The following is a 27,692-nucleotide window of genomic DNA, read 5'->3' as shown; positions in this document are numbered from 1 at the left end:
TTTTTCCTATTTGGATGCATTGAGGTTACTAAATACTTTGCTTACCCTTATTGTTTTCCGTATTTGGATTATTGAGGTTACTAATACTTTTCTTACCCTTATTGTTTTCCCTATTTGAATGTATTGAGGTTACTAAATACTTTGTTTACCCTTCTTGTTTTCCCTATTTGGATGTATTGAGGTTACTAAATACTTTGCTTACTCTTATTGTTTTCCCTATTTGGATGTATTGAGGTTACCAAATAATTTGCTTACCTTTATTGTTTTTCCTATTTGGATGCATTGAGGTTACTAAATACTTTGCTTACCCTTATTGTTTTCCCTATTTGGATGTATTGTGGTTACTAAATACTTTGGTTACCCTTATTGTTTTCCCTATTTGAATGTATTGAGGTTACTGAATACTTTGCTTACCCTTATTGTTTTCCCTATTTGGATGTATTGAGGTTACTAAATACTTTGGTTACTCTTATTGTTTTCCCTATTTGGATGTATTGGGGTTACTAAATACTTTGCTTACCCTTATTGTTTTCCCTATTTAGATGTATTGAGGTTACTGAATACTTTGCTTACTCTTACTGTTTTCCCTATTTGGATGCATTGAGGTTACTAAATACTTTGCTTACCCTTATTGTTTTCCCTATTTGGATGCATTGAGGTTACTAAATACTTTGCTTACTCTTATTGTTTTCCCTATTTGGATTATTGAGGTTACTAAATACTTTTCTTACCCTTATTGTTTTCCCTATTTGAATGTATTGAGGTTACTGAATATTTTGCTTACTCTTATTGTTTTCCCTATTTGGATGCATTGAGGTTACTAAATACTTTGCTTACCCTTATTGTTTTCCCTATTTGAATGTATTGAGGTTACTAAATACTTTGTTTACCCTTCTTGTTTTCCCTATTTGGATGTATTGAGGTTACTAAATACTTTGCTTACTCTTATTGTTTTCCCTATTTGGATGTATTGAGGTTACCAAATACTTTGCTTACCTTTATTGTTTTTCCTATTTGGATGCATTGAGGTTACTAAATACTTTGCTTACCCTTAATGTTTTCCCTATTTGGATGTATTGTGGTTACTAAATACTTTGGTTACCCTTATTGTTTTCCCTATTTGAATGTATTGAGGTTACTGAATACTTTGCTTACTCTTATTGTTTTTCCTATTTGGATGCATTGAGGTTACTAAATACTTTGTTTACCCTTATTGTTTTCCCTATTTGGATGTATTGGGGTTACTAAATACTTTGCTTACCCTTATTGTTTTCCCTATTTAGATGTATTGAGGTTACTGAATACTTTGCTTACTCTTACTGTTTTCCCTATTTGGATTATTGAGGTCACTAAATACTTTTCTTACCCTTATTGTTTTCTCTATTTGAATGTATTGAGGTTACTAAATACTTTGGTTACCCTTATTGTTTTCCCTATTTGAATGTATTGAGGTTAGTGAATACTTTGCTTACTCTTATTGTTTTTCCTATTTGGATGCATTGAGGTTACTAAATACTTTGTTTACCCTTATTGTTTTCCCTATTTGGATTATTGAGGTTACTAATACTTTTCTTACCCTTATTGTTTTCCCTATTTGAATGTATTGAGGTTACTAAATACTTTGTTTACCCTTCTTGTTTTCCCTATTTGGATGTATTGAGGTTACTAAATACTTTGCTTACTCTTATTGTTTTCCCTATTTGGATGTATTGAGGTTACCAAATACTTTTCTTACCTTTATTGTTTTTCCTATTTGGATGCATTGAGGTTACTAAATACTTTGCTTACCCTTATTGTTTTCCCTATTTGGATGTATTGTGGTTACTAAATACTTTGGTTACCCTTATTGTTTTCCCTATTTGGATGTATTGGGGTTACTTAATATTTTGCTTACCCATATTGTTTTCCCTATTTGCATGTATTGAGGTTACTAAATACTTTGCTTACCCTTATTGTTTTTCCTATTTGGATGTATTGAGGTTACTAAATACTTTGCTTACCCTTATTGTTTTCCCTATTTTAGATGTATTGGGGTTACTAAATACTTTCCTTACTCTTATTGTTTTCCCTATTTGAATGTATTGAGGTTACTAAATACTTTGGTTACCCTTATTGTTTTCCTTATTTGAATGTATCGAGGTACTGAATACTTTGCTTACTCTTATTGTTTTTCCTATTTGGATGCATTGAGGTTACTAAATACTTTGTTTACCCTTATTGTTTTCCCTATTTGGATTATTGAGGTTACTAATACTTTTCTTACCCTTATTGTTTTCCCTATTTGAATGTATTGAGGTTACTAAATACTTTGGTTACCCTTATTGTTTTCCCTATTTGAATGTATCGAGGTTACTGAATACTTTGCTTACTCTTATTGTTTTTACTATTTGGATGCATTGAGGTTACTAAATACTTTGGTTACCCTTATTGTTTTCCTTATTTGAATGTATCGAGGTTACTGAATACTTTGCTTACTCTTATTGTTTTTCCTATTTGGATGCATTGAGGTTACTAAATACTTTGTTTACCCTTATTGTTTTCCCCTATTTGGATTATTGAGGTTACTAATACTTTTCTTACCCTTATTGTTTTCCCTATTTGAATGTATTGAGGTTACTAAATACTTTGGTTACCCTTATTGTTTTCCCTATTTGAATGTATCGAGGTTACTGAATACTTTGCTTACTCTTATTGTTTTTCCTATTTGGATGCATTGAGGTTACTAAATACTTTGTTTACCCTTATTGTTTTCCCTATTTGGATTATTGAGGTTACTAATACTTTTCTTACCCTTATTGTTTTCCCTATTTGAATGTATTGAGGTTACTAAATACTTTGTTTACCCTTCTTGTTTTCCCTTTTTGGATGTATTGAGGTTACTAAATACTTTGCTTACTCTTATTGTTTTCCCTATTTGAATGTATTGAGGTTACCAAATACTTTGTTTACCTTTATTGTTTTTCCTATTTGGATGCATTGAGGTTACTAAATACTTTGCTTACCCTTATTGTTTTCCCTATTTGGATGTATTGTGGTTACTAAATACTTTGGTTACCCTTATTGTTTTCCCTATTTGGATGTATTGGGGTTACTTAATATTTTGCTTACCCATATTGTTTTCCCTATTTGGATGTATTGAGGTTACTAAATACTTTGCTTACCCTTATTGTTTTTCCTATTTGGATGTATTGAGGTTACTAAATACTTTGCTTACCCTTATTGTTTTCCCTATTTTAGATGTATTGGGGTTACTAAATACTTTCCTTACTCTTATTGTTTTCCCTATTTGGATTATTGAGATTACTAAATACTTTGCTTACCCTTATTGTTTTCCCTATTTGAAGGTATTGAGGTTACCGAATACTTTGCTTACTCTTATTGTTTTCCCTATTTTGATGTATTGTGGTTACTAAATATTTTGGTTACTCTTATTGTTTTTCCTATTTGGATGTATTGAGGTTACTAAATACTTTGCTTACCCTTATTGTTTTCCCTATTTTAGATGTATTGGGGTTACTAAATACTTTCCTTACTCTTATTGTTTTCCCTATTTGGATTATTGAGATTACTAAATACTTTGCTTACCCTTATTGTTTTCCCTATTTGAATGTATTGAGGTTACCGAATACTTTGCTTACTCTTATTGTTTTCCCTATTTGGATGTATTGTGGTTACTAAATATTTTGGTTACTCTTATTGTTTTCCCTATTTGGATGTATTGGGGTTACTAAATACTTTGCTTACCCTTATTGTTTTCCCTATTTAGATGTATTGAGGTTACTGAATACTTTGCTTACTCTTACTGTTTTCCCTATTTGGATGCATTGAGGTTACTAAATACTTTGCTTACCCTTATTGTTTTCCCTATTTGGATGTATTGTGGTTACTAAATATTTTGGTTACTCTTATTGTTTTCCCTATTTGGATGTATTGGGGTTACTAAATACTTTGCTTACCCTTATTGTTTTCCCTATTTAGATGTATTGAGGTTACTGAATACTTTGCTTACTCTTACTGTTTTCCCTATTTGGATGCATTGAGGTTACTAAATACTTTGCTTACCCTTATTGTTTTCCCTATTTGGATGTATTGTGGTTTCTAAATACTTTTCTTATCCTTATTGATTTCCCTATTTGAATGTATTGAGGTTACTAAATACTTTGTTTACCCTTCTTGTTTTCCCTATTTGGATGCATTGAGGTTACTAAATACTTTGCTTACCCTTATTGTTTTCCCTATTTGGATGTATTGTGGTTTCTAAATACTTTTCTTATCCTTATTGTTTTCCCTATTTGAATGTATTGAGGTTACTAAATACTTTGTTTACCCTTCTTGTTTTTCCTATTTGGATGCATTGAGGTTATTAAATACTTTGCTTACCCTTATTGTTTTCCCTATTTGGATGTATTGTGGTTACTAAATACTTTGCTTACCCTTATTGTTTTCCCTATTTGAATGTATTGAGGTTACTGAATACTTTGCTTACTCTTGTTTTTCCTATTTGGATGCATTGAGGTTACTAAATACTTTGCTTAATCTTATTGCTTTCCCTATTTTGATGTATTGAGGTTACTAAATGCTTTGCTTACCCTTATTGTTTTTCTTATTTGTATGTATTGAGGTTACTGAATACTTTGCTTACCCTTGTTTTCCCTATTTGGATGTATTGTGGTTACTAAATACTTTGGTTACCCTTATTGTTTTCCCTATTTGAATGTATCGAGGTTACTGAATACTTTGCTTACTCTTATTGTTTTTCCTATTTGGATGCATTGAGGTTACTAAATACTTTGTTTACCCTTATTGTTTTCCCTATTTGGATTATTGAGGTTACTAATACTTTTCTTACCCTTATTGTTTTCCCTATTTGAATGTATTGAGGTTACTAAATACTTTGTTTACCCTTCTTGTTTTCCCTATTTGGATGTATTGAGGTTACTAAATACTTTGCTTACTCTTATTGTTTTCCCTATTTGAATGTATTGAGGTTACCAAATACTTTGTTTACCTTTATTGTTTTTCCTATTTGGATGCATTGAGGTTACTAAATACTTTGCTTACCCTTATTGTTTTCCCTATTTGGATGTATTGTGGTTACTAAATACTTTGGTTACCCTTATTGTTTTCCCTATTTGGATGTATTGGGGTTACTTAATATTTTGCTTACCCATATTGTTTTCCCTATTTGGATGTATTGAGGTTACTAAATACTTTGCTTACCCTTATTGTTTTTCCTATTTGGATGTATTGGGGTTACTAAATACTTTCCTTACTCTTATTGTTTTCCCTATTTGGATTATTGAGATTACTAAATACTTTGCTTACCCTTATTGTTTTCCCTATTTGAATGTATTGAGGTTACCGAATACTTTGCTTACTCTTATTGTTTTCCCTATTTTGATGTATTGTGGTTACTAAATATTTTGGTTACTCTTATTGTTTTTCCTATTTGGATGTATTGAGGTTACTAAATACTTTGCTTACCCTTATTGTTTTCCCTATTTTAGATGTATTGGGGTTACTAAATACTTTCCTTACTCTTATTGTTTTCCCTATTTGGATTATTGAGATTACTAAATACTTTGCTTACCCTTATTGTTTTCCCTATTTGAATGTATTGAGGTTACCGAATACTTTGCTTACTCTTATTGTTTTCCCTATTTGGATGTATTGTGGTTACTAAATATTTTGGTTACTCTTATTGTTTTCCCTATTTGGATGTATTGGGGTTACTAAATACTTTGCTTACCCTTATTGTTTTCCCTATTTAGATGTATTGAGGTTACTGAATACTTTGCTTACTCTTACTGTTTTCCCTATTTGGATGCATTGAGGTTACTAAATACTTTGCTTACCCTTATTGTTTTCCCTATTTGGATGTATTGTGGTTACTAAATATTTTGGTTACTCTTATTGTTTTCCCTATTTGGATGTATTGGGGTTACTAAATACTTTGCTTACCCTTATTGTTTTCCCTATTTAGATGTATTGAGGTTACTGAATACTTTGCTTACTCTTACTGTTTTCCCTATTTGGATGCATTGAGGTTACTAAATACTTTGCTTACCCTTATTGTTTTCCCTATTTGGATGTATTGTGGTTTCTAAATACTTTTCTTATCCTTATTGTTTTCCCTATTTTAATGTATTGAGGTTACTAAATACTTTGTTTACCCTTCTTGTTTTCCCTATTTGGATGCATTGAGGTTACTAAATACTTTGCTTACCCTTATTGTTTTCCCTATTTGGATGTATTGTGGTTTCTAAATACTTTTCTTATCCTTATTGTTTTCCCTATTTGAATGTATTGAGGTTACTAAATACTTTGTTTACCCTTCTTGTTTTTCCTATTTGGATGCATTGAGGTTACTAAATACTTTGCTTACCCTTATTGTTTTCCCTATTTGGATGTATTGTGGTTACTAAATACTTTGCTTACCCTTATTGTTTTCCCTATTTGAATGTATTGAGGTTACTGAATACTTTGCTTACTCTTGTTTTTCCTATTTGGATGCATTGAGGTTACTAAATACTTTGCTTAATCTTATTGCTTTCCCTATTTTGATGTATTGGGGTTACTAAATGCTTTGCTTACCCTTATTGTTTTTCTTATTTGTATGTATTGAGGTTACTGAATACTTTGCTTACCCTTATTGTTTTCCCTATTTGGATGTATTGTGGTTACTAAATACTTTGGTTACTCTTATTGTTTTCCATATTTGGATGTATTGAGGTTACCAAATACTTTGCTTACCTTTATTGTTTTTCCTATTTGGATGCATTGAGGTTACTAAATACTTTGCTTACCCTTATTGTTTTTCCTATTTGGATGCATTGAGGTTACTAAATATTTTGGTTACTCTTATTGTTTTCCCTATTTAGATGTATTGAGGTTACTAAATACTTTGGTTACTCTTATTGTTTTCCCTATTTGGATTATTGAGGTTACTAATACTTTTCTTACCCTTATTGTTTTCCCTATTTGAATGTATTGAGGTTACTAAATACTTTGCTTACTCTTGTTTTCCCTATTTGGATGTATTGAGGTTACTAAATACTTTGCTTACCCTTATTGTTTTTCCTATCTGGATGCATTGAGGTTACTAAATACTTTGCTTACCCTTATTGTTTTTCCTATTTGAATGTATTGAGGTTACTAAATACTTTGTTTACCCTTATTGTTTTCCCTATTTGGATGTATTGAGGTTAGTAAATACTTTCCTTACTCTTATTGTTTTTCCCTATTTGGATTATTGAGGTTACTAATACTTTTCTTACCCTTATTGTTTTCCTTATTTAAATGTATTGAGGTTACTAAATACTTTGCTTACCTTTATTGTTTTCCCTATTTGGATGTATTGAGGTTACTAAATACTTTGTTTATTGTTTTCCCTATTTGGATGTATTGAGGTTACTAAATACTTTGCTTACTCTTAATTTTTTCCCCATTTGGATGTATTGAGGTTACTAAATACTTTGCTTACCCTTATTGTTTTCCCTATTTCGATGTATTGAGGTTACTAAATACTTTGCTTACCCTTGTTTTCCCTATTTGAATGTATTGAGGTTACTAAATACTTTGCTGACCCTTATTGTTTTCCCTATTTGAATGTATTGAGGTTACTGAATACTTTGCTTACTCTTATTGTTTTTCCTATTTGGATGCATTGAGGTTACTAAATACTTTGCTTAATCTTATTGCTTTCCCTATTTTGATGTATTGAGGTTACTAAATGCTTTGCTTACCCTTATTGTTTTTCTTATTTGTATGTATTGAGGTTACTGAATACTTTGCTTACCCTTATTGTTTTCCCTATTTGGATGTATTGTGGTTACTAAATACTTTGGTTACTCTTATTGTTTTCCATATTTGGATGTATTGAGGTTACTGAATACTTTGCTTACTCTTATTGTTTTTCCTATTTGGATGCATTGAGGTTACTAAATACTTTGTTTACCCTTATTGTTTTCCCTATTTGGATTATTGAGGTTACTAATACTTTTCTTACCCTTATTGTTTTCCCTATTTGAATGTATTGAGGTTACTAAATACTTTGTTTACCCTTCTTGTTTTCCCTATTTGGATGTATTGAGGTTACTAAATACTTTGCTTACTCTTATTGTTTTCCCTATTTGAATGTATTGAGGTTACCAAATACTTTGTTTACCTTTATTGTTTTTCCTATTTGGATGCATTGAGGTTACTAAATACTTTGCTTACCCTTATTGTTTTCCCTATTTGGATGTATTGTGGTTACTAAATACTTTGGTTACCCTTATTGTTTTCCCTATTTGGATGTATTGGGGTTACTTAATATTTTGCTTACCCATATTGTTTTCCCTATTTGGATGTATTGAGGTTACTAAATACTTTGCTTACCCTTATTGTTTTTCCTATTTGGATGTATTGAGGTTACTAAATACTTTGCTTACCCTTATTGTTTTCCCTATTTTAGATGTATTGGGGTTACTAAATACTTTCCTTACTCTTATTGTTTTCCCTATTTGGATTATTGAGATTACTAAATACTTTGCTTACCCTTATTGTTTTCCCTATTTGAATGTATTGAGGTTACCGAATACTTTGCTTACTCTTATTGTTTTCCCTATCTTGATGTATTGTGGTTACTAAATATTTTGGTTACTCTTATTGTTTTTCCTATTTGGATGTATTGAGGTTACTAAATACTTTGCTTACCCTTATTGTTTTCCCTATTTTAGATGTATTGGGGTTACTAAATACTTTCCTTACTCTTATTGTTTTCCCTATTTGGATTATTGAGATTACTAAATACTTTGCTTACCCTTATTGTTTTCCCTATTTGAATGTATTGAGGTTACCGAATACTTTGCTTACTCTTATTGTTTTCCCTATTTGGATGTATTGTGGTTACTAAATATTTTGGTTACTCTTATTGTTTTCCCTATTTGGATGTATTGGGGTTACTAAATACTTTGCTTACCCTTATTGTTTTCCCTATTTAGATGTATTGAGGTTACTGAATACTTTGCTTACTCTTACTGTTTTCCCTATTTGGATGCATTGAGGTTACTAAATACTTTGCTTACCCTTATTGTTTTCCCTATTTGGATGTATTGTGGTTACTAAATATTTTGGTTACTCTTATTGTTTTCCCTATTTGGATGTATTGGGGTTACTAAATACTTTGCTTACCCTTATTGTTTTCCCTATTTAGATGTATTGAGGTTACTGAATACTTTGCTTACTCTTACTGTTTTCCCTATTTGGATGCATTGAGGTTACTAAATACTTTGCTTACCCTTATTGTTTTCCCTATTTGGATGTATTGTGGTTTCTAAATACTTTTCTTATCCTTATTGTTTTCCCTATTTGAATGTATTGAGGTTACTAAATACTTTGTTTACCCTTCTTGTTTTCCCTATTTGGATGCATTGAGGTTACTAAATACTTTGCTTACCCTTATTGTTTTCCCTATTTGGATGTATTGTGGTTTCTAAATACTTTTCTTATCCTTATTGTTTTCCCTATTTGAATGTATTGAGGTTACTAAATACTTTGTTTACCCTTCTTGTTTTTCCTATTTGGATGCATTGAGGTTACTAAATACTTTGCTTACCCTTATTGTTTTCCCTATTTGGATGTATTGTGGTTACTAAATACTTTGCTTACCCTTATTGTTTTCCCTATTTGAATGTATTGAGGTTACTGAATACTTTGCTTACTCTTGTTTTTCCTATTTGGATGCATTGAGGTTACTAAATACTTTGCTTAATCTTATTGCTTTCCCTATTTTGATGTATTGAGGTTACTAAATGCTTTGCTTACCCTTATTGTTTTTCTTATTTGTATGTATTGAGGTTACTGAATACTTTGCTTACCCTTGTTTTCCCTATTTGGATGTATTGTGGTTACTAAATACTTTGGTTACCCTTATTGTTTTCCCTATTTGAATGTATCGAGGTTACTGAATACTTTGCTTACTCTTATTGTTTTTCCTATTTGGCTGCATTGAGGTTACTAAATACTTTGTTTACCCTTATTGTTTTCCCTATTTGGATTATTGAGGTTACTAATACTTTTCTTACCCTTATTGTTTTCCCTATTTGAATGTATTGAGGTTACTAAATACTTTGTTTACCCTTCTTGTTTTCCCTATTTGGATGTATTGAGGTTACTAAATACTTTGCTTACTCTTATTGTTTTCCCTATTTGAATGTATTGAGGTTACCAAATACTTTGTTTACCTTTATTGTTTTTCCTATTTGGATGCATTGAGGTTACTAAATACTTTGCTTACCCTTATTGTTTTCCCTATTTGGATGTATTGTGGTTACTAAATACTTTGCTTACCCTTATTGTTTTTCCTATTTGGATGTATTGAGGTTACTAAATACTTTGCTTACCCTTATTGTTTTCCCTATTTTAGATGTATTGGGGTTACTAAATACTTTCCTTACTCTTATTGTTTTCCCTATTTGGATTATTGAGATTACTAAATACTTTGCTTACCCTTATTGTTTTCCCTATTTGAATGTATTGAGGTTACCGAATACTTTGCTTACTCTTATTGTTTTCCCTATTTTGATGTATTGTGGTTACTAAATATTTTGGTTACTCTTATTGTTTTTCCTATTTGGATGTATTGAGGTTACTAAATACTTTGCTTACCCTTATTGTTTTCCCTATTTTAGATGTATTGGGGTTACTAAATACTTTCCTTACTCTTATTGTTTTCCCTATTTGGATTATTGAGATTACTAAATACTTTGCTTACCCTTATTGTTTTCCCTATTTGAATGTATTGAGGTTACCGAATACTTTGCTTACTCTTATTGTTTTCCCTATTTGGATGTATTGTGGTTACTAAATATTTTGGTTACTCTTATTGTTTTCCCTATTTGGATGTATTGGGGTTACTAAATACTTTGCTTACCCTTATTGTTTTCCCTATTTAGATGTATTGAGGTTACTGAATACTTTGCTTACTCTTACTGTTTTCCCTATTTGGATGCATTGAGGTTACTAAATACTTTGCTTACCCTTATTGTTTTCCCTATTTGGATGTATTGTGGTTACTAAATATTTTGGTTACTCTTATTGTTTTCCCTATTTGGATGTATTGGGGTTACTAAATACTTTGCTTACCCTTATTGTTTTCCCTATTTAGATGTATTGAGGTTACTGAATACTTTGCTTACTCTTACTGTTTTCCCTATTTGGATGCATTGAGGTTACTAAATACTTTGCTTACCCTTATTGTTTTCCCTATTTGGATGTATTGTGGTTTCTAAATACTTTTCTTATCCTTATTGTTTTCCCTATTTTAATGTATTGAGGTTACTAAATACTTTGTTTACCCTTCTTGTTTTCCCTATTTGGATGCATTGAGGTTACTAAATACTTTGCTTACCCTTATTGTTTTCCCTATTTGGATGTATTGTGGTTTCTAAATACTTTTCTTATCCTTATTGTTTTCCCTATTTGAATGTATTGAGGTTACTAAATACTTTGTTTACCCTTCTTGTTTTTCCTATTTGGATGCATTGAGGTTACTAAATACTTTGCTTACCCTTATTGTTTTCCCTATTTGGATGTATTGTGGTTACTAAATACTTTGCTTACCCTTATTGTTTTCCCTATTTGAATGTATTGAGGTTACTGAATACTTTGCTTACTCTTGTTTTTCCTATTTGGATGCATTGAGGTTACTAAATACTTTGCTTAATCTTATTGCTTTCCCTATTTTGATGTATTGAGGTTACTAAATGCTTTGCTTACCCTTATTGTTTTTCTTATTTGTATGTATTGAGGTTACTGAATACTTTGCTTACCCTTATTGTTTTCCCTATTTGGATGTATTGTGGTTACTAAATACTTTGGTTACTCTTATTGTTTTCCATATTTGGATGTATTGAGGTTACCAAATACTTTGCTTACCTTTATTGTTTTTCCTATTTGGATGCATTGAGGTTACTAAATACTTTGCTTACCCTTATTGTTTTTCCTATTTGGATGCATTGAGGTTACTAAATATTTTGGTTACTCTTATTGTTTTCCCTATTTAGATGTATTGTGGTTACTAAATACTTTGGTTACTCTTATTGTTTTCCCTATTTGGATTATTGAGGTTACTAATACTTTTCTTACCCTTATTGTTTTCCCTATTTGAATGTATTGAGGTTACTAAATACTTTGCTTACTCTTGTTTTCCCTATTTGGATGTATTGAGGTTACTAAATACTTTGCTTACCCTTATTGTTTTTCCTATCTGGATGCATTGAGGTTACTAAATACTTTGCTTACCCTTATTGTTTTTCCTATTTGAATGTATTGAGGTTACTAAATACTTTGTTTACCCTTATTGTTTTCCCTATTTGGATGTATTGAGGTTAGTAAATACTTTCCTTACTCTTATTGTTTTTCCCTATTTGGATTATTGAGGTTACTAATACTTTTCTTACCCTTATTGTTTTCCTTATTTGAATGTATTGAGGTTACTAAATACTTTGCTTACCTTTATTGTTTTCCCTATTTGGATGTATTGAGGTTACTAAATACTTTGTTTATTGTTTTCCCTATTTGAATGTATTGAGGTTACTAAATACTTTGTTTACCCTTCTTGTTTTTCCTATTTGGATGCATTGAGGTTACTAAATACTTTGCTTACCCTTATTGTTTTCCCTATTTGGATGTATTGTGGTTACTAAATACTTTGCTTACCCTTATTGTTTTCCCTATTTGAATGTATTGAGGTTACTGAATACTTTGCTTACTCTTGTTTTTCCTATTTGGATGCATTGAGGTTACTAAATACTTTGCTTAATCTTATTGCTTTCCCTATTTTGATGTATTGAGGTTACTAAATGCTTTGCTTACCCTTATTGTTTTTCTTATTTGTATGTATTGAGGTTACTGAATACTTTGCTTACCCTTATTGTTTTCCCTATTTGGATGTATTGTGGTTACTAAATACTTTGGTTACTCTTATTGTTTTCCATATTTGGATGTATTGAGGTTACCAAATACTTTGCTTACCTTTATTGTTTTTCCTATTTGGATGCATTGAGGTTACTAAATACTTTGCTTACCCTTATTGTTTTTCCTATTTGGATGCATTGAGGTTACTAAATATTTTGGTTACTCTTATTGTTTTCCCTATTTAGATGTATTGTGGTTACTAAATACTTTGGTTACTCTTATTGTTTTCCCTATTTGGATTATTGAGGTTACTAATACTTTTCTTACCCTTATTGTTTTCCCTATTTGAATGTATTGAGGTTACTAAATACTTTGCTTACTCTTGTTTTCCCTATTTGGATGTATTGAGGTTACTAAATACTTTGCTTACCCTTATTGTTTTTCCTATCTGGATGCATTGAGGTTACTAAATACTTTGCTTACCCTTATTGTTTTTCCTATTTGAATGTATTGAGGTTACTAAATACTTTGTTTACCCTTATTGTTTTCCCTATTTGGATGTATTGAGGTTAGTAAATACTTTCCTTACTCTTATTGTTTTTCCCTATTTGGATTATTGAGGTTACTAATACTTTTCTTACCCTTATTGTTTTCCTTATTTGAATGTATTGAGGTTACTAAATACTTTGCTTACCTTTATTGTTTTCCCTATTTGGATGTATTGAGGTTACTAAATACTTTGTTTATTGTTTTCCCTATTTGGATGCATTGAGGTTACTAAATACTTTGCTTACTCTTAATTTTTTCCCCATTTGGATGTATTGAGGTTACTAAATACTTTGCTTACCCTTATTGTTTTCCCTATTTCGATGTATTGAGGTTACTAAATACTTTGCTTACCCTTGTTTTCCCTATTTGAATGTATTGAGGTTACTAAATACTTTGCTGACCCTTATTGTTTTCCCTATTTGAATGTATTGAGGTTACTGAATACTTTGCTTACTCTTATTGTTTTCCCTATTTGGATGCATTGAGGTTACTAAATACTTTACTTACCCTTATTGTTTGTCCTCTTGCTGGATGTATTAAGTCATCATTTACTAAATGTTTTGCTTCAACTCCAGCACAGTTGACAATTATATTATATTCTGATAACTGAGTGATAGGAAAGTAGTGCAATTCAGACAATCCTTAATATACACGAATTTGAAACCTAAGGGGGCAGTACCCCCAAGTTCCTCCTGCTTATATAAAATATGACAAGACATGAATGTCTCAGTCCTCTTTATTTAATTATAAAATACTCATGTTAAATAATACATGGAACATCTGCAAACAATTGAATTAATATGTATTCTTTGTGGGTACAATTCATCATGAAGTGATTTCCCTAAATCTGATAACTGAAAACCATTCACCCACTTAGGATTTTCAGATCTGGAAAAAAAAATTGTGTGCATACTCGGCCGGCAGAGACTTGTTCATCAACCTGCCAAGTTTCATCGATATCTGCTGCAGAATTTCTGAGAAATTGTTAGAGACGTCACAAATGGAAAATTGAAATAAGAGTTAATAGTCCGCCTTTGAGGCTGCGTTTGAAACAAGAACCAAAAAATTGTAAATATAAGTGTAACGTCACCTGCAGATGTGTCAGATGGCCATAGTGTTTACAAACAAGCATCTACCCATGAGCCTTTGCTTTTTTAGCGTGTGTTGTCATTGTGGCTTGGGACTCCCGTGCATGTGCAGGTGACAACCCTCCCTCTTTAAGTGAATTAAAAGTTGGGTTTGTATTCAGTTTTACTGAAGAGTTCTTTTCCGGCCTTTCCATTATGTTTTGGTACTCAACCTCATTATTTATATTATCTAAATCCATTTTTGACCGAAAGTGTCTAAACTTTTATATCATTAGATTGTGGTTGCTTATTCATAGTTTGTTAATGCATTTCCTACAGTTCTTACATTAATTATATGTAATCATCCATTTCAAATTTATTATATATCCAAAATTTATTTTGTTGCCCTAACACAATTTTCTCTTTCTCAATTACCCATTTTCACTGTTTTACATAATCCGCTTGTAATCTTATCCTGCAGGTAGCTTATAATTCTATTTTCTCCACTTAATCCCTGTATTATTTTTGTCCACAGTGACTATGATGCATATTACTGCATTGTTAACTAAACTGTCCCCCTGTTTTTGCACAGAATCTATATCAGTACATGGTAATTATTTTCCAAAGACTGAAAATGTTCCCACTTCCATTTTACTGCTATATTTGTTGCTGATTGATTTAACTGAAGCAACATTTTGGAGAACTTTAAATTTAATTTTTCTGTGATTTGTCTGCATATTTTATTACCTTGCCCGTACCATCAAAGATGGAAGGGAAAGGTATATTAAGGGAAAAATTTTGTCCGGCGTTGTCGTCGTCGTCGTCGTCGTTAATAATTGTTATTGTGTGCATAATAACTTTACTAATTCTATTCCAAACTTTATCAAACTTGGTCACCTTATTCATCAGTATAAAGTCTTCCCTGAGTTTGAACAACAGATGTCCTGTATGAAAATATCATGCAAAAATTGAGAAAATATGATAAAATATTTTGACTGTTTCTACTTGACTGATCACTGGTGATACACATCAAAGGTCACTGATCTCAGTGGAAATATGCATTGTTGTATGTGTTCAATGAAGCAAATGATTTATCTTGTAATAATATCCTTGGTAATGTATCTCAGAATCCCATACTGGGTTTCAAAACCAACTCATGGAGAGATTGCACAGTCTGATACACATTTGCAAACCTACCAATAAAATCTTTACAGAAAACAAGATGTCAGAAAATCAATATAAGCACTCCTATGAACTGGGTGCCTAACTTTGATCAAGATCTGAAGCTAATAGAAAATCTGTTTAGTTCAAAGTTATCAAATCAAAAACAATACATAAAAAATACATTAAAAGCAAAACATTTCATCCACATTTTAAAAAGAAAATTATTCTAAAATATATGTATTCTGTATTTGACAAACAGTTCATTCAACAAATGAAAACTCACAGGAATATGTTTCAGCTATTAGAACAGAATGATAGAATTTTTATAATACTAGTTTAAAAACGTACTTCAAAGATTGCAGTGTTTGAAGATGTAGATTCTCAGGAGGCAACAGTACTGTTGACTTCTTCCTCCACTGGACACCAACTATTTACTGTGGAATACTTTATTTTCGCTTGAATAAATTTTCGCTGAAAAGGCTTTTTAGGCGTTTTGTGTGGAATTTATTTTCACTGATTTTTGATGAGTTTAATGTGAAATATAGGAAAAAAAGTATATTCGCTGGATTTTATTTTCACGGAAACATCCCTTCAGCGAAAATAAATTCCAAGCGAAAATAAAGTATTCTACAGTAAGTTGATTTGCATACAAAGCAGAGCTTGCAACATGATAGCTATTCATAAAGGGAGTTTTTTTTTTACTTTTCATATAATACAGTAGTCACACAATGAGGCAGTTCATATTTGTCTCAGTGAATCATTAATTTTTGACAGACACCTGTACAAAATACTTGGACTAAAGCCAGCTAAATTTTTCTGTTATCTTGCATGTTTTATGAATCTATTCACATCTAAATGCAGCACTTTTTTTTTGCAATGAGACATTTGTTTTTATTCTAAAATATCTGAATTACTTTGAATAAAGCTGGAAATTATGTTCCTTAAAATAATTAAACAAATAAGGCATGTTTTTGTAAGATATTTACATCTTTTAAGGACATTCGGTAGACTGATTCCCCACTGTTGGTTCAACCCCAAAACATGTTTGTATTCAAAATTAATTATGACAATGCATATTTATATTGAAACAAACTATGATAAAGGGAATTATATTATTTAACAAAGGGCAAGGTCACCAGAGTTCAACTATGTTTTTCCCTGAATAGTTAATGAAGGTTTAATTACATGTTCAAAAATGTTTTGTAATTGAAGCTGTATTTAAGTTTTATAATCTACCATTTTTATTGAATACTAGGCTTTTGTTTTTAATGTGTTCAGGTTAAATTTTTCACAGTATGAGAATAAATTATTGAGCAGTTATGTAATCCTACTTCTGATTTTAACACTAGATCATCTGTATATAACAAACTATAAATTGATTGTTTGTCCAGTTTTGCTAATTCACATTTCTCAAAAAACATTTTGAAGGTCATTCAGAAAAAAGATTAAAGAGAACCCCATCTTTGGCCAAAGGCTAGAATATCAAGCAAGAACACTGTCTTGTCTAAGGAAGTAGTCTAGGACTAGGTTAATGCCCCAAACTACCGGCTCTTAGGAAGCGACTGGTTGGTTGATGTTTCCAATAGAAATATAATCGGTGACACTGTCTGTCAATTTTCTTAGTTCTACACCAGTGTATGCATGAACAATGGCTCTAAACTAAACCTGTTTCCTCTGATCGCCGTGGGAAAATAATCTTTTTTGTGAAAACAAATCCACTATGAGTATAGCACAGATGGTTTGGATAGAGTACCATTAACAGAACCATCTCCATTTGTACTCGTAAAACCATAAGGTGGTCTTGTGTCAGGGACTGGCTATATTGTTAAACACTAATCTCTTATCTACCAATGACATAGAGGTTGCATTGTGGAGCTGTAAGTTCAGTGTCAGAATGGGAATTCAAAGTGATTTTATTATGCAAATGAGAATCAATCACACTGTGTCCTGTTCACTAATAATCACTGTTTATCAAAAAAACACCAGGAAATGGGTTTTGATTATTTTGTTTAATGTTTGTGAAATCTAGACATGTTGAAAACTCTGCTGCTAAACTTCCCTTTTACTTTAGTACACAACGATACTGATGACAGGTTGGGAAGTAATGACTCAGTTGACTTAGGTCACCTTCATTCCCTTCATCTTTTTTTTCAACAAAATGTTATGAGATACTGGGGATGGGAAATTGTTGGACAGCACTGTGACTGTGCTCTTTGTCAACAAGTCTTTCACTTCTTGTAGGATCATGTTCAGCCTGACCGGATGTCAATTGAGGGGTGCCTGGCAAATTGATCTTGTAGCCGTACTTGAATCGAGAGAGCCCTCTGTAATAGTTGACCAATTACCATAGAATAATTTGAATTGTGAATCTGCAGGAAATTAGTGCCACTTTGGGTGAAAAGATTGACAATCAGCCAACAGAGTTCATATTTGCATGGTAAAATAATACTGCAGAAGGAGTAGATATAAACAATATAGGAATCCAAATTTATCACCACAGTGGCATTTTTGCACAATATCTCATATGCACATAAATTCATTTTTTGGATTCCATGATCGCATCATGATAAATGATCATATGATAAATGAACGTTAAATATTTATCACCATTCTGTTTATTCTTATTTCAAAAGTTTTAACTTAGTTGATTTGAACATATCACTTAGGTGTCACTCTTTTAAACATAGCGCATAGGTGGAGCTCTTCTGAAGATAACATGCAAATGAGAATGATAGTAACTGTGATGAGTCACCATGATGGCTGACTGTACCGTGTACATTATGCCAGTTTATTTTCTCCACATTGAAAGTCACGGCCAGTTGGACCATTTTGTATTAAAATGTGCTGACACAATGGAGTATACCATTCAAGTGACACTCGCGAACGACGTTTCTTCACAGTTACCTGTGCCTGAAATTACTGCCCCATAATTTTTTATCAGTTTCAAATTGGCCGAAGTGACTTAATTTTTTTTAATAAAATGATGTCATGCTTTAGAACAAGTTTTTTAGAAATATTTGGAAAACCACTCTGATATTTGTAAAATACACTTGGAAACTACATTTGCCTCGTATCGACATATTACTACCATCCACTAGTATCAAGCATCCTTTTACATTGCATTTGGTCTGTGGTTTGTATCATGGATTTTAACTCTAAAGGGCGCTTGGAAACGACACTCCAAACTCACTTGGAGCTTGTCGTTAATATATATGGAACAGTTTACTATTATTATTAGGGTTTCGAGCCCTATGGGGCGAAACCCTATTGTAATTGCTATGTTTAATATTATTATTTGTAACTTGAAAAATAATGCTGCGATTGATTTGCTATTTTGCATGCTGTTAAAGGGCCATGAGTTGTGGAGCATACCCAAAAACCAGCTATGTAGGTCACATGACCTGGCCGCCATCTTAGGTAGAACACAAATCGGAAGTGCTCAATTGCACCACTTTCTGATGGTCCAGGAACTTCTGTGAAAGTGCAATTTGCCATGAGCCACGCAGGCTCGAAACCCGTCATCGCTGCTATTTATTACTGTTATTGTATCGTTTATATCGCCTTAGCTTGAATGTAGCAAAATTAGATAAGATATTGAACACCTTGCAATGTGCGAATGTGAGAGGCAACACCACATACTTTTGTTGACCAATCACATTGAGATATAGTTGTATCAAAGTTTTACCTACAACTGCGGTTCATTCCTTGGCTGATGTGCAAAATAACCTCGCTTTGACAGAGTACTTGTGACTAATTGGGCTATATGAAACCATCACAGCCATAGTCATCATATTCATTTAATAAGAGGTACATGGATCATTAGAAACTCTGGAAGAGGCAATGTCAGAAAAACTGCGCAAATTATTGTTTCCTTCACTTAGTTTTTTGCCATTTTTTTATTTCCCTGATGAATTTATCGGTACTACAGTTTCTTATACACTATGTGGAATACTTTTTTCTCTAAGATTTAGGTGTGCATTTTTTGTTTGTTATTTATCCCCGCCGGATTTTTTTCTGTGCAATTTATTGTTTCCAAATTCTGTCATTGCTCACATAGTTTCTAATGGTCAACTCCTTAAAAATAATTGAAAAGAAATAATAAAAATAAATCAGTTGTCTATCGCACTGATGAGCAACAGAACCATAGCTAGACCCTTCAATACACATGTTGCATTGAACTTGATCATGACAAACTGGATTTTTTAACAGCATGAAGAAATTTTGGTCTAATGTAATGTTCTGTTAGTCTTTCTGTCTTTATAAATGTTTGCCTATGTGTTGTCCCCTCATTACTAAGCTGATTTTGCCTCATGTTCCAATAATGTTCACACATAGTAGTTCAAATTTGTCATGCAAATTCACCTCACCTACCTCAAAGTTTGAGGAGGGTTTTACATACATATATCGCAGAGGCATATATGCTCGAGCACGGATGTGAAACCTGGCTGGGTACACAAATGTCTGATACTTTTAGCCGAAAGTTGATTTTATCGATGTTACATGAAGCATCGTGTATGCAAGCTGTATGCAAAATGGCAATATAGCCTGATAATACCAAAGATTTACACAGAAGAACCAAAAAATTGTTCAGCCATTTATTTTTGGTATCAGGTCAAAGGTTCTATATGCATATATGTGCAGGTGAGTGCCACCAACTTGCTATGTTCAAATTTACAATGTTCAAACCATCGCAATAACTTGACCATTTATGTTCAAACTATGCATTTTAAATTTAATTTCTCATATTTAACATCTGTTTTTTAGATTATGAATAAAATTGCACATTTTTTTAATTTAACTGCTGATATTTTAATTTAAATTGTCATATTTTAATGTGTTATGGTTTAAATTATGGCCCTAATGACACACCACAATATTTAGTGCATATTTATTTGAAGGAAAAAAGACTGACCTCAATCAATTTGCCAATGTGCTGTTTTATTACTTTTCCTCCATGGTCTTTATATCTATAAATGTAACATTACAATGGCATTGTTAGTTTAACATTATGTCATAGAGAAGTATAGAATGAATGATGAATATTTCATCAACACACACTGAAAATTTGTGTCTATTTTGTTTTTAGGTCATCTTTTTATCTTCATTGTTTTCATGTAAAATAGAAAGCATTTGTGCCTTAGAAAATTATTATCTCATTATAACACCAGGATCATAAAAGACACACCTTTTCATCAACCATGGTAGGTATTTCCTGGTCTCACACATCAACATTGAGAATGACAAACCATTGCTAAATATTTAAAAAAAAAAGATAAATAACTTTTAACATTAGTTGAGTCAGCAAAAAACAATTTATTATAAGTTATATAGGTCTTGCCAATTATTTTGTTTAGTGTTTTTTTTTTATCCACCGAGTTGAGGCTTCATGTGATGAAAACTTTGACACTTCAAAAATATCAACTCACCAATTATAACTCACAGATACGTGGAAACTGTAATAGGGGCTGATAAGGTGATATCATGAATATGCATCACTTGTTTGTTATATTAGCCAATCAGAACCATGCATATAATAATAGATACCTGTATCCTGGGTAGAGATTCAACTCACTGTTTGTCATTGATCTGATGCTACCATGTGCAATATCTCTCCATGGTAATTTCTGACGAAAGAAAATGCAATGGTGAAAGCTATGTAATATTACATTCTAGCATGGCTGAAGTGTTTCCACCAATCAGATCACAGGATACCATGCTATTCACCAATCAGATCACAGGATACCATGCTCTCCATCAATCAGATCACAGGATACCATGCTCTCCATCAATCACATTATGTAGTTTAAATAAAATCTATAGCCAAGGTCCATCTCAAAATATAGTTACCCGGTAACACATTAAAATAAAACCAACATGGCCACCAGTCAGCCAATTTAAATTAAATCACAAAACAAACTGACAGGCATCAGTGACCCATATCATGTGTTCTTACCAAGTTTGAATAAAATTATATACTAGTAACCAACGAAATCCTGACAAACTGTTGACACACTGTGGGATGCCAATCAATTAAGTTTGATAGAAATCCAATACCTAAAGAAAACATATAGTCCACTATGTCAAAAAAAATTAGTAGTTGGCACTTTTTCACACACAGAAGAAACAAAGGTGACAGTTTCAGACTTTATTCAACAGGGACTAACAAGCAAGTTTAGCTTATAATTTTGCTTATATTTGTCATTTGTATGTACTATATTGAATGTTCAGCTAATTACATATCACAAGTCACATTCTTACTTTGTCATTGTTCTTTTCATTATGTAAATAATAACCAGAGATCACATTCACGCCTGCTTCACTTGCTTCTTGAGTCTTCAAAATGGATTCCATATGATGTGACGTTGTCAAAAACCAATTTCTACATAGGAAAAAAATGCACCATCATCATAGGAGTCTAGAAATCTACCACTCTGCATTTCATTTCATTTCATTTTCACTGAAAAGACTTTTTGGGTGGGTTGTATGGAATTTTTTTCACTGATTTTTGTATGTAAAATACATGTATAGGGAATAAGTTTTATTTGCTGGACTTTATTTTCACTGAATCATTCCTTCAGTGAAAATAAATTCCAATTAATTCCAAACAAAAATAAAGTATTTTACAGTACTAACATTCTCTTTCCCAGAGTTCCTGATGGCTAGTATTCAAAAGTATCTCCACACTGCCATGTTGTGGTGAAACACCACACAAATTTTACTATGCCTGTTTTTGTTATTAGAAAGCTCTGGTGTTGTTCTATTCTTATTGGTTAAACAAGTTTTAAAATATTGCTTGATAGCTAATAATAATGTTTTTTCGTAAACACACTGAAAAGGCTGAAAAAGTTCTAATTTACAAAAGAAAATACTAGTAATTTCATTAATAAGGTGTGACACAGTTATTCAAATGACCATATACTAGCAGTATAGAGAACTTTGGAACCCTAATGTGTGAAAATACAAGAACATACAAGCTTCATGAGTTATCAGATCTACATTAATATCAACACTGCACCATTTAAAAATGCATGCATTTTTAAAAAAAAATTATATATTTCTTACTTCTGTAATGATGGAGAAGTATCGCCAAATACCAAAGGCTTCAATCCAAAAATGGCAGCAGCTACATCAGAAGTTGTGTTTGGTGAGAACAAATGAGATACTATTGTTACATCCACATTGGATATGGTTTCTATGATATTAACTGCACATGATAAACCTATCACACCAGCTCCAATCACACACACTCTTTGCTGTGCCATCATTATATATACAACTGTGAACCAAAATGAAAGATATTATTAACATAGATTCATGACTTGCATACTAAATAGGATATGAACAAACATGTTATTCAGTATGGTCATATGCATTTGAATTGTGAAGAAATAAGCAATGAATTTGACTCACATGTAATAATGTTGCTATGTGTGGTATGGGACCCACATTTAACATGCACAATCCAGCTACCACTCCACAAAATTATATCATGGCAGTCTGGTTGGTTATTTTTTTTTAATAATTTTTTTTTGCCTGACACAAATGCTACCAAAATATAAATGCAAAACAGTCCTGTTTGTGTTTGTATTTGGTTGGATTAACAAAATAATGGAAAATGGAACAATTAAGGACAAATTCATATTAAACATGACATTAATTAAAATCAAAAAATAAAACACTGTCTATATTGTTCATATCATGTATGTTTCAATAAAATTAGCTTGAGTGATCGATGACATGTATTAACATCAGTCAGTTAAATTTAACTGAAGGACAACATTGAAACAAAATCAGTGAAAGTGAATTTGAACAAGCAGCCTATCGGCTGAGATAGCTCCGCTGTTAGAAATGCACATTTCAATTAAAGAACTGAAGACATCATCAGAAAATGAACAATATGTATAGTATCAAAGCAATCGGACTTACAGTTTTTAACAAGAAGTCGAAAATATCACTTTCTACCAAAAATGACTAAAATATTCACCAAAATTAGAGAATTGAAGATATCATCACGAAATGAACAAATCTGAGAAAGGTCTACGTGTAGTATCTATATATGTAATATCAAAGCAATTGAACTTTTGGTTTTTAACAAGAAGTCGAAAATATCACTTTTTACCAAATATGACAAAAATATTCACCAAAATTATAGAATCCAAGATATCATCACGAAATGAACAAATCTGAGAAAGGTCTACATGTAGTATCTATATACGTAATATCAAAGCAATTGAACTATTGGTTTTTAACAAGAAGTCGAAAATATCACTTTTTACCAAAAATTACAAAAATATTCACCAAAATTAGAGAATTGAAGACATCATCACAAAAGAACAAATCTGAGAGAGGTCCACATGTAGTACCTATATATGTAATATCAAAGCAATCGGACTTGTGGTTTTTAACAAGAAGTCGAAAATATCACTTTTTACCAAAAATTACAAAAATATTCACCAAAATTAGAGAATTGAAGATATCATCACAAAATGAACAAATCTGAGAGAGGTCCACATGTAGTACCTATATATGTAGTATCAAAGCAATTGGACTTGCGGTTTTTAACAAGAAGTCGAAAATATCACTTTTTACCAAAAATGATAAAAATATTCACCAAAATTAGAGAATTAAAGATATCATTACAAAATGAACAATTCTAAGAGAGGTCCACATGTAGTACCTATATATGTAATATCAAAGCAATTGCACTTGCGGTTTTTAACAAGAAGTCCAAAATATCACTTTTTACCAAAAATGACAAAAATATTCACCAAAATTAGAGAATTAAAGATATCATTACAAAATGAACAAATCTGAGAGAGGTCCATATGTAGTACCTATATATGTAATATCAAAGCAATTGCACTTGTGGTTTTTAACAAGAAGTCGAAAATATCACTTTTTACCAAAAATGACAAAAATATTCACCAAAATTAGAGAATTAAAGATATCATTACAAAATGAACAAATCTGAGAGAGGTACACATGTAGTACCTATATATGTAATATCAAAGCAATTGCACTTGCGGTTTTTAACAAGAAGTCGAAAATATCACTTTTTACCAAAAATGACAAAAATATTCACCAAAATTAGAGAATTGAAGATATCAACATGAAATGAACAAACCTAAGAGAGGTCTACCCAAGTTACATATACACCAAGTATCAAAGCATTCAGGCTTGTAGTTTTCAAGAAGAAGTCGAAAAAGTAAAACATTGACACGGACGACGACGGACAATCACTCATATGATAAGCTCCGCTCGACAAAGTCGACAGCGGAGCTAAAAAAGGTAAGTGCACACAGCCACCAACTTGCCAAAGATCATCCAAATGAAGCGCATGCATATGTATCTTCCCTTATATCTCAAATCAGTCACATCCAAGATATGGGTGGTGCATTAAAATAAAACCAACATGGCTGACAGATTCAGGACCATTTTGATCACAAAACAAACTGACAAGTATAATTAACTCATGTGTGAAACAAACCAAATTACAAAGCCTGAAATCTGAAAATGTAAAATACAGAGTAAAGATGGGAAAAAAAAGTGTAATTTTGTGTTGAAACTCGTACATGTGACATTATATCAGACAAACACAAATACAGATAAATAGATGCCAAGATAGGTTTCATTTAGTAAGCATGAATGAGAAAACACACAATTTAAATGTTTATTTGCAGTATTTATATGTACTTACAATATCAAAAACAATCTTGCATAGACACAGTTCGTTTTTTCCACAAACCTGTTAATTTACACAAGTTTCTTGAAATGTAGATTTGTCTTGCAATTTTGGGATAATCTTGCAGTTGAAAAATGCACTAAACTGCTTCAAATGTTTTCTCTTGATCCAATAATCTGTGGTAATTTAAAAAAATAACAGTTCAATTAATTAACAAAAAAGAAAATATGATTTAAGCTTTCAGAATTATCAATGCTTATTCAGTAGAACCATCTAAATTTTGGGAAATTATTAATTATTGAAAGAATTGGATAAAATATGCCAAATTAAACAAAGTGACCCAGTGGAATCCAAAAACATACTTCACAAAGTTGTTAGACAAAAATTCCTCCTGTGAAACATTGAGCAATAACATTGCATACACTCATCTTAAATCTTTGATATATATTATAATTATATAAATGGTCCCCTCAACAGGAGCCTGACCATCTTTTCTATGCCAATACATGGATGGGGCGTAACAACTATGCCCCAGTACAGGACCTTACCCATGTTCAGAATACTAGAAATTATAGAATTATACCAGTTTTGTAATGTAAAACAAGCATATGTCATTAAATTTAATTTGGCTAGATTTGAACATCCAGTTAAGAAAACATCTAGTTACAAAAATGACCACACCCATATTTCAGAAACCATGCCCGCTTTTGCAAAACCATGCTTAAATTGTAAACTGACAGCTAACCGAACTTCAAGTCACCGGCAACATATGATTTTTGTTTTATTTAACATTGTTTATTTCCCATTAACTGATAATGAAAATTCAAGTTACTAAATTTGAACATTAAACAAAACAGTTGCCTGTAACTTGAAGTTCGGTTAACTGTTATTTGAAGTTTGAGTTACTAAATGTGCACAAAAATAAAAATATATGTTGCCCATAGCTCGAAGTTCTGTTAATTGTTAATTAGACAAAGAGTTACAATTTGTGCATGATTTTGCAAAAGTGGGCGTGGTCATTTATGTTGACTCGATGTTTTTGTAACTCAGTGTTCGCAACTCGATGTCCGTAACTCGAACAATTCAGCTTCTCGGCTTAGTTGGGTTTTATCTGCATTCGATGTTTTAGGACATACATTTCCATGCATACCACGGTAAAATGCACTACTGCATGATACATAGACGGCGAGTGTTGTTGATTTCAGTCACGGTGACACAGTAGCTGCAGTTCTGTAGCTCGCTTGGTTTACCGTAACCGACAGCGAAACCAAGCGAGCTACAGAACTGCAGCTAGGTGACACAGCTGCTAGCGCTGTAATAATTTCCAACAAATTAAAACAATGTTTCGTTTTGTTTTTTCATACCAGAGCCAGGCGGTTGCTGGCGCAATATCTGTGTTTATATTTTCATGTTGATTATTCTGATTAGTATAGTGCCGGGTATAGTACTATAATTGGACAAAGTCGTTCCATTCTACATACGTCCTGTATTGACACGAATAGATCGTTAGGTCCCTAGTGGTCTTTTCTTCGGTCAATAGTGAAAATAAAAGTCCATGAAAGTGCTAGGAGTGGAAGCTGTTAGAATCTTGTAGCCTATATCAAATCAATATGATAAATAAGATAGTCACTGACCACTCACCGACACGATACTGATAGGCATATCGAGCTCCTGTTGACGATCTGTGAAGACAAATGAAATACCCAGAAGGCCGGGTCGGGTTAGGAAACACGAGAGGGCGTACTGCCGTCGTCATTGTGATTAACTAACAACCACAGTCACTTGGGGGCTGAAAATCAATAAATACTAATTTTCAACAACAAAAATCATTCGCTATACGTATATAAATATACGTATATATATATATAAATATACGTATATAAATACGTATATTTATATACGTTTATTTATCTACGTATAGCGGATGATTTTTATTGAAAATTAGTATTTATTGATTTTCAGCCCCAAGTGACTGTGCTAACAACATACAACAAGTGAATACGGTACATATATAAATCTTTATAAATCAATATTTTGGAAAATCTTACGAGATTGATAAATAACATATTCCTGATATCAATATAAAACCAAATGAATGGTTCAGTTATTTCACAAAAAAATTCTCAACGGTAATGACTCACAGGATCTAGAGATAACTTCTTAAAAAGCCACCTGTAGTACCACTTCATATCTTGCAATCCATAAAAAACGAAAGCAAAAAGCATTTGCAGTCTTCGGTTGTCAAGGTAAAATGTTTGTTATCATTCTGATCCAAAGATTTGTTGCATAGAATAACGAACAACAAAAAGCATGCAGGCAAAATACCGTAC

At 31.9% G+C, this 27,692-nt stretch overlaps 1 protein-coding gene across 2 annotated transcripts in view; it reads right to left on the bottom strand.

The window, feature by feature from the left end:
* Nucleotides 1-27,083, bottom strand: part of LOC102803360 (D-aspartate oxidase-like) — a 55,281-nt gene extending 28,198 nt beyond the window's left edge. Inside the window, exons 1-8 of one of the 2 annotated variants that reach the window (XM_085491544.1) lie at nucleotides 27,004-27,083; nucleotides 25,378-25,538; nucleotides 22,743-22,956; nucleotides 21,939-22,059; nucleotides 21,225-21,304; nucleotides 20,866-20,931; nucleotides 20,593-20,647; nucleotides 13,957-14,055 (exon numbers count right to left, since the gene is read on the bottom strand). In XM_085491544.1, coding sequence (XP_085347670.1) covers nucleotides 13,957-14,055; nucleotides 20,593-20,647; nucleotides 20,866-20,931; nucleotides 21,225-21,304; nucleotides 21,939-22,059; nucleotides 22,743-22,945 — 624 coding nt within the window. In that variant the 5' untranslated portion in view covers nucleotides 22,946-22,956; nucleotides 25,378-25,538; nucleotides 27,004-27,083. Of the gene's footprint in view, nucleotides 1-13,956; nucleotides 14,056-20,592; nucleotides 20,648-20,865; nucleotides 20,932-21,224; nucleotides 21,305-21,938; nucleotides 22,060-22,742; nucleotides 22,957-25,377; nucleotides 25,539-26,996 lie in introns of both variants that reach the window. The other variant, XM_085491543.1, reaches the window with a different exon arrangement.
* Nucleotides 27,084-27,692: the final 609 nt, after the last annotated feature.

Source organism: Saccoglossus kowalevskii, chromosome 16 (assembly GCF_978046115.1).
Source record: "Saccoglossus kowalevskii chromosome 16, keSacKowa6.1, whole genome shotgun sequence".
NCBI classification, from domain to species: Eukaryota; Metazoa; Hemichordata; class Enteropneusta; family Harrimaniidae; genus Saccoglossus; species Saccoglossus kowalevskii.
This window is presented reverse-complemented; position numbering and strand designations above follow the sequence as displayed.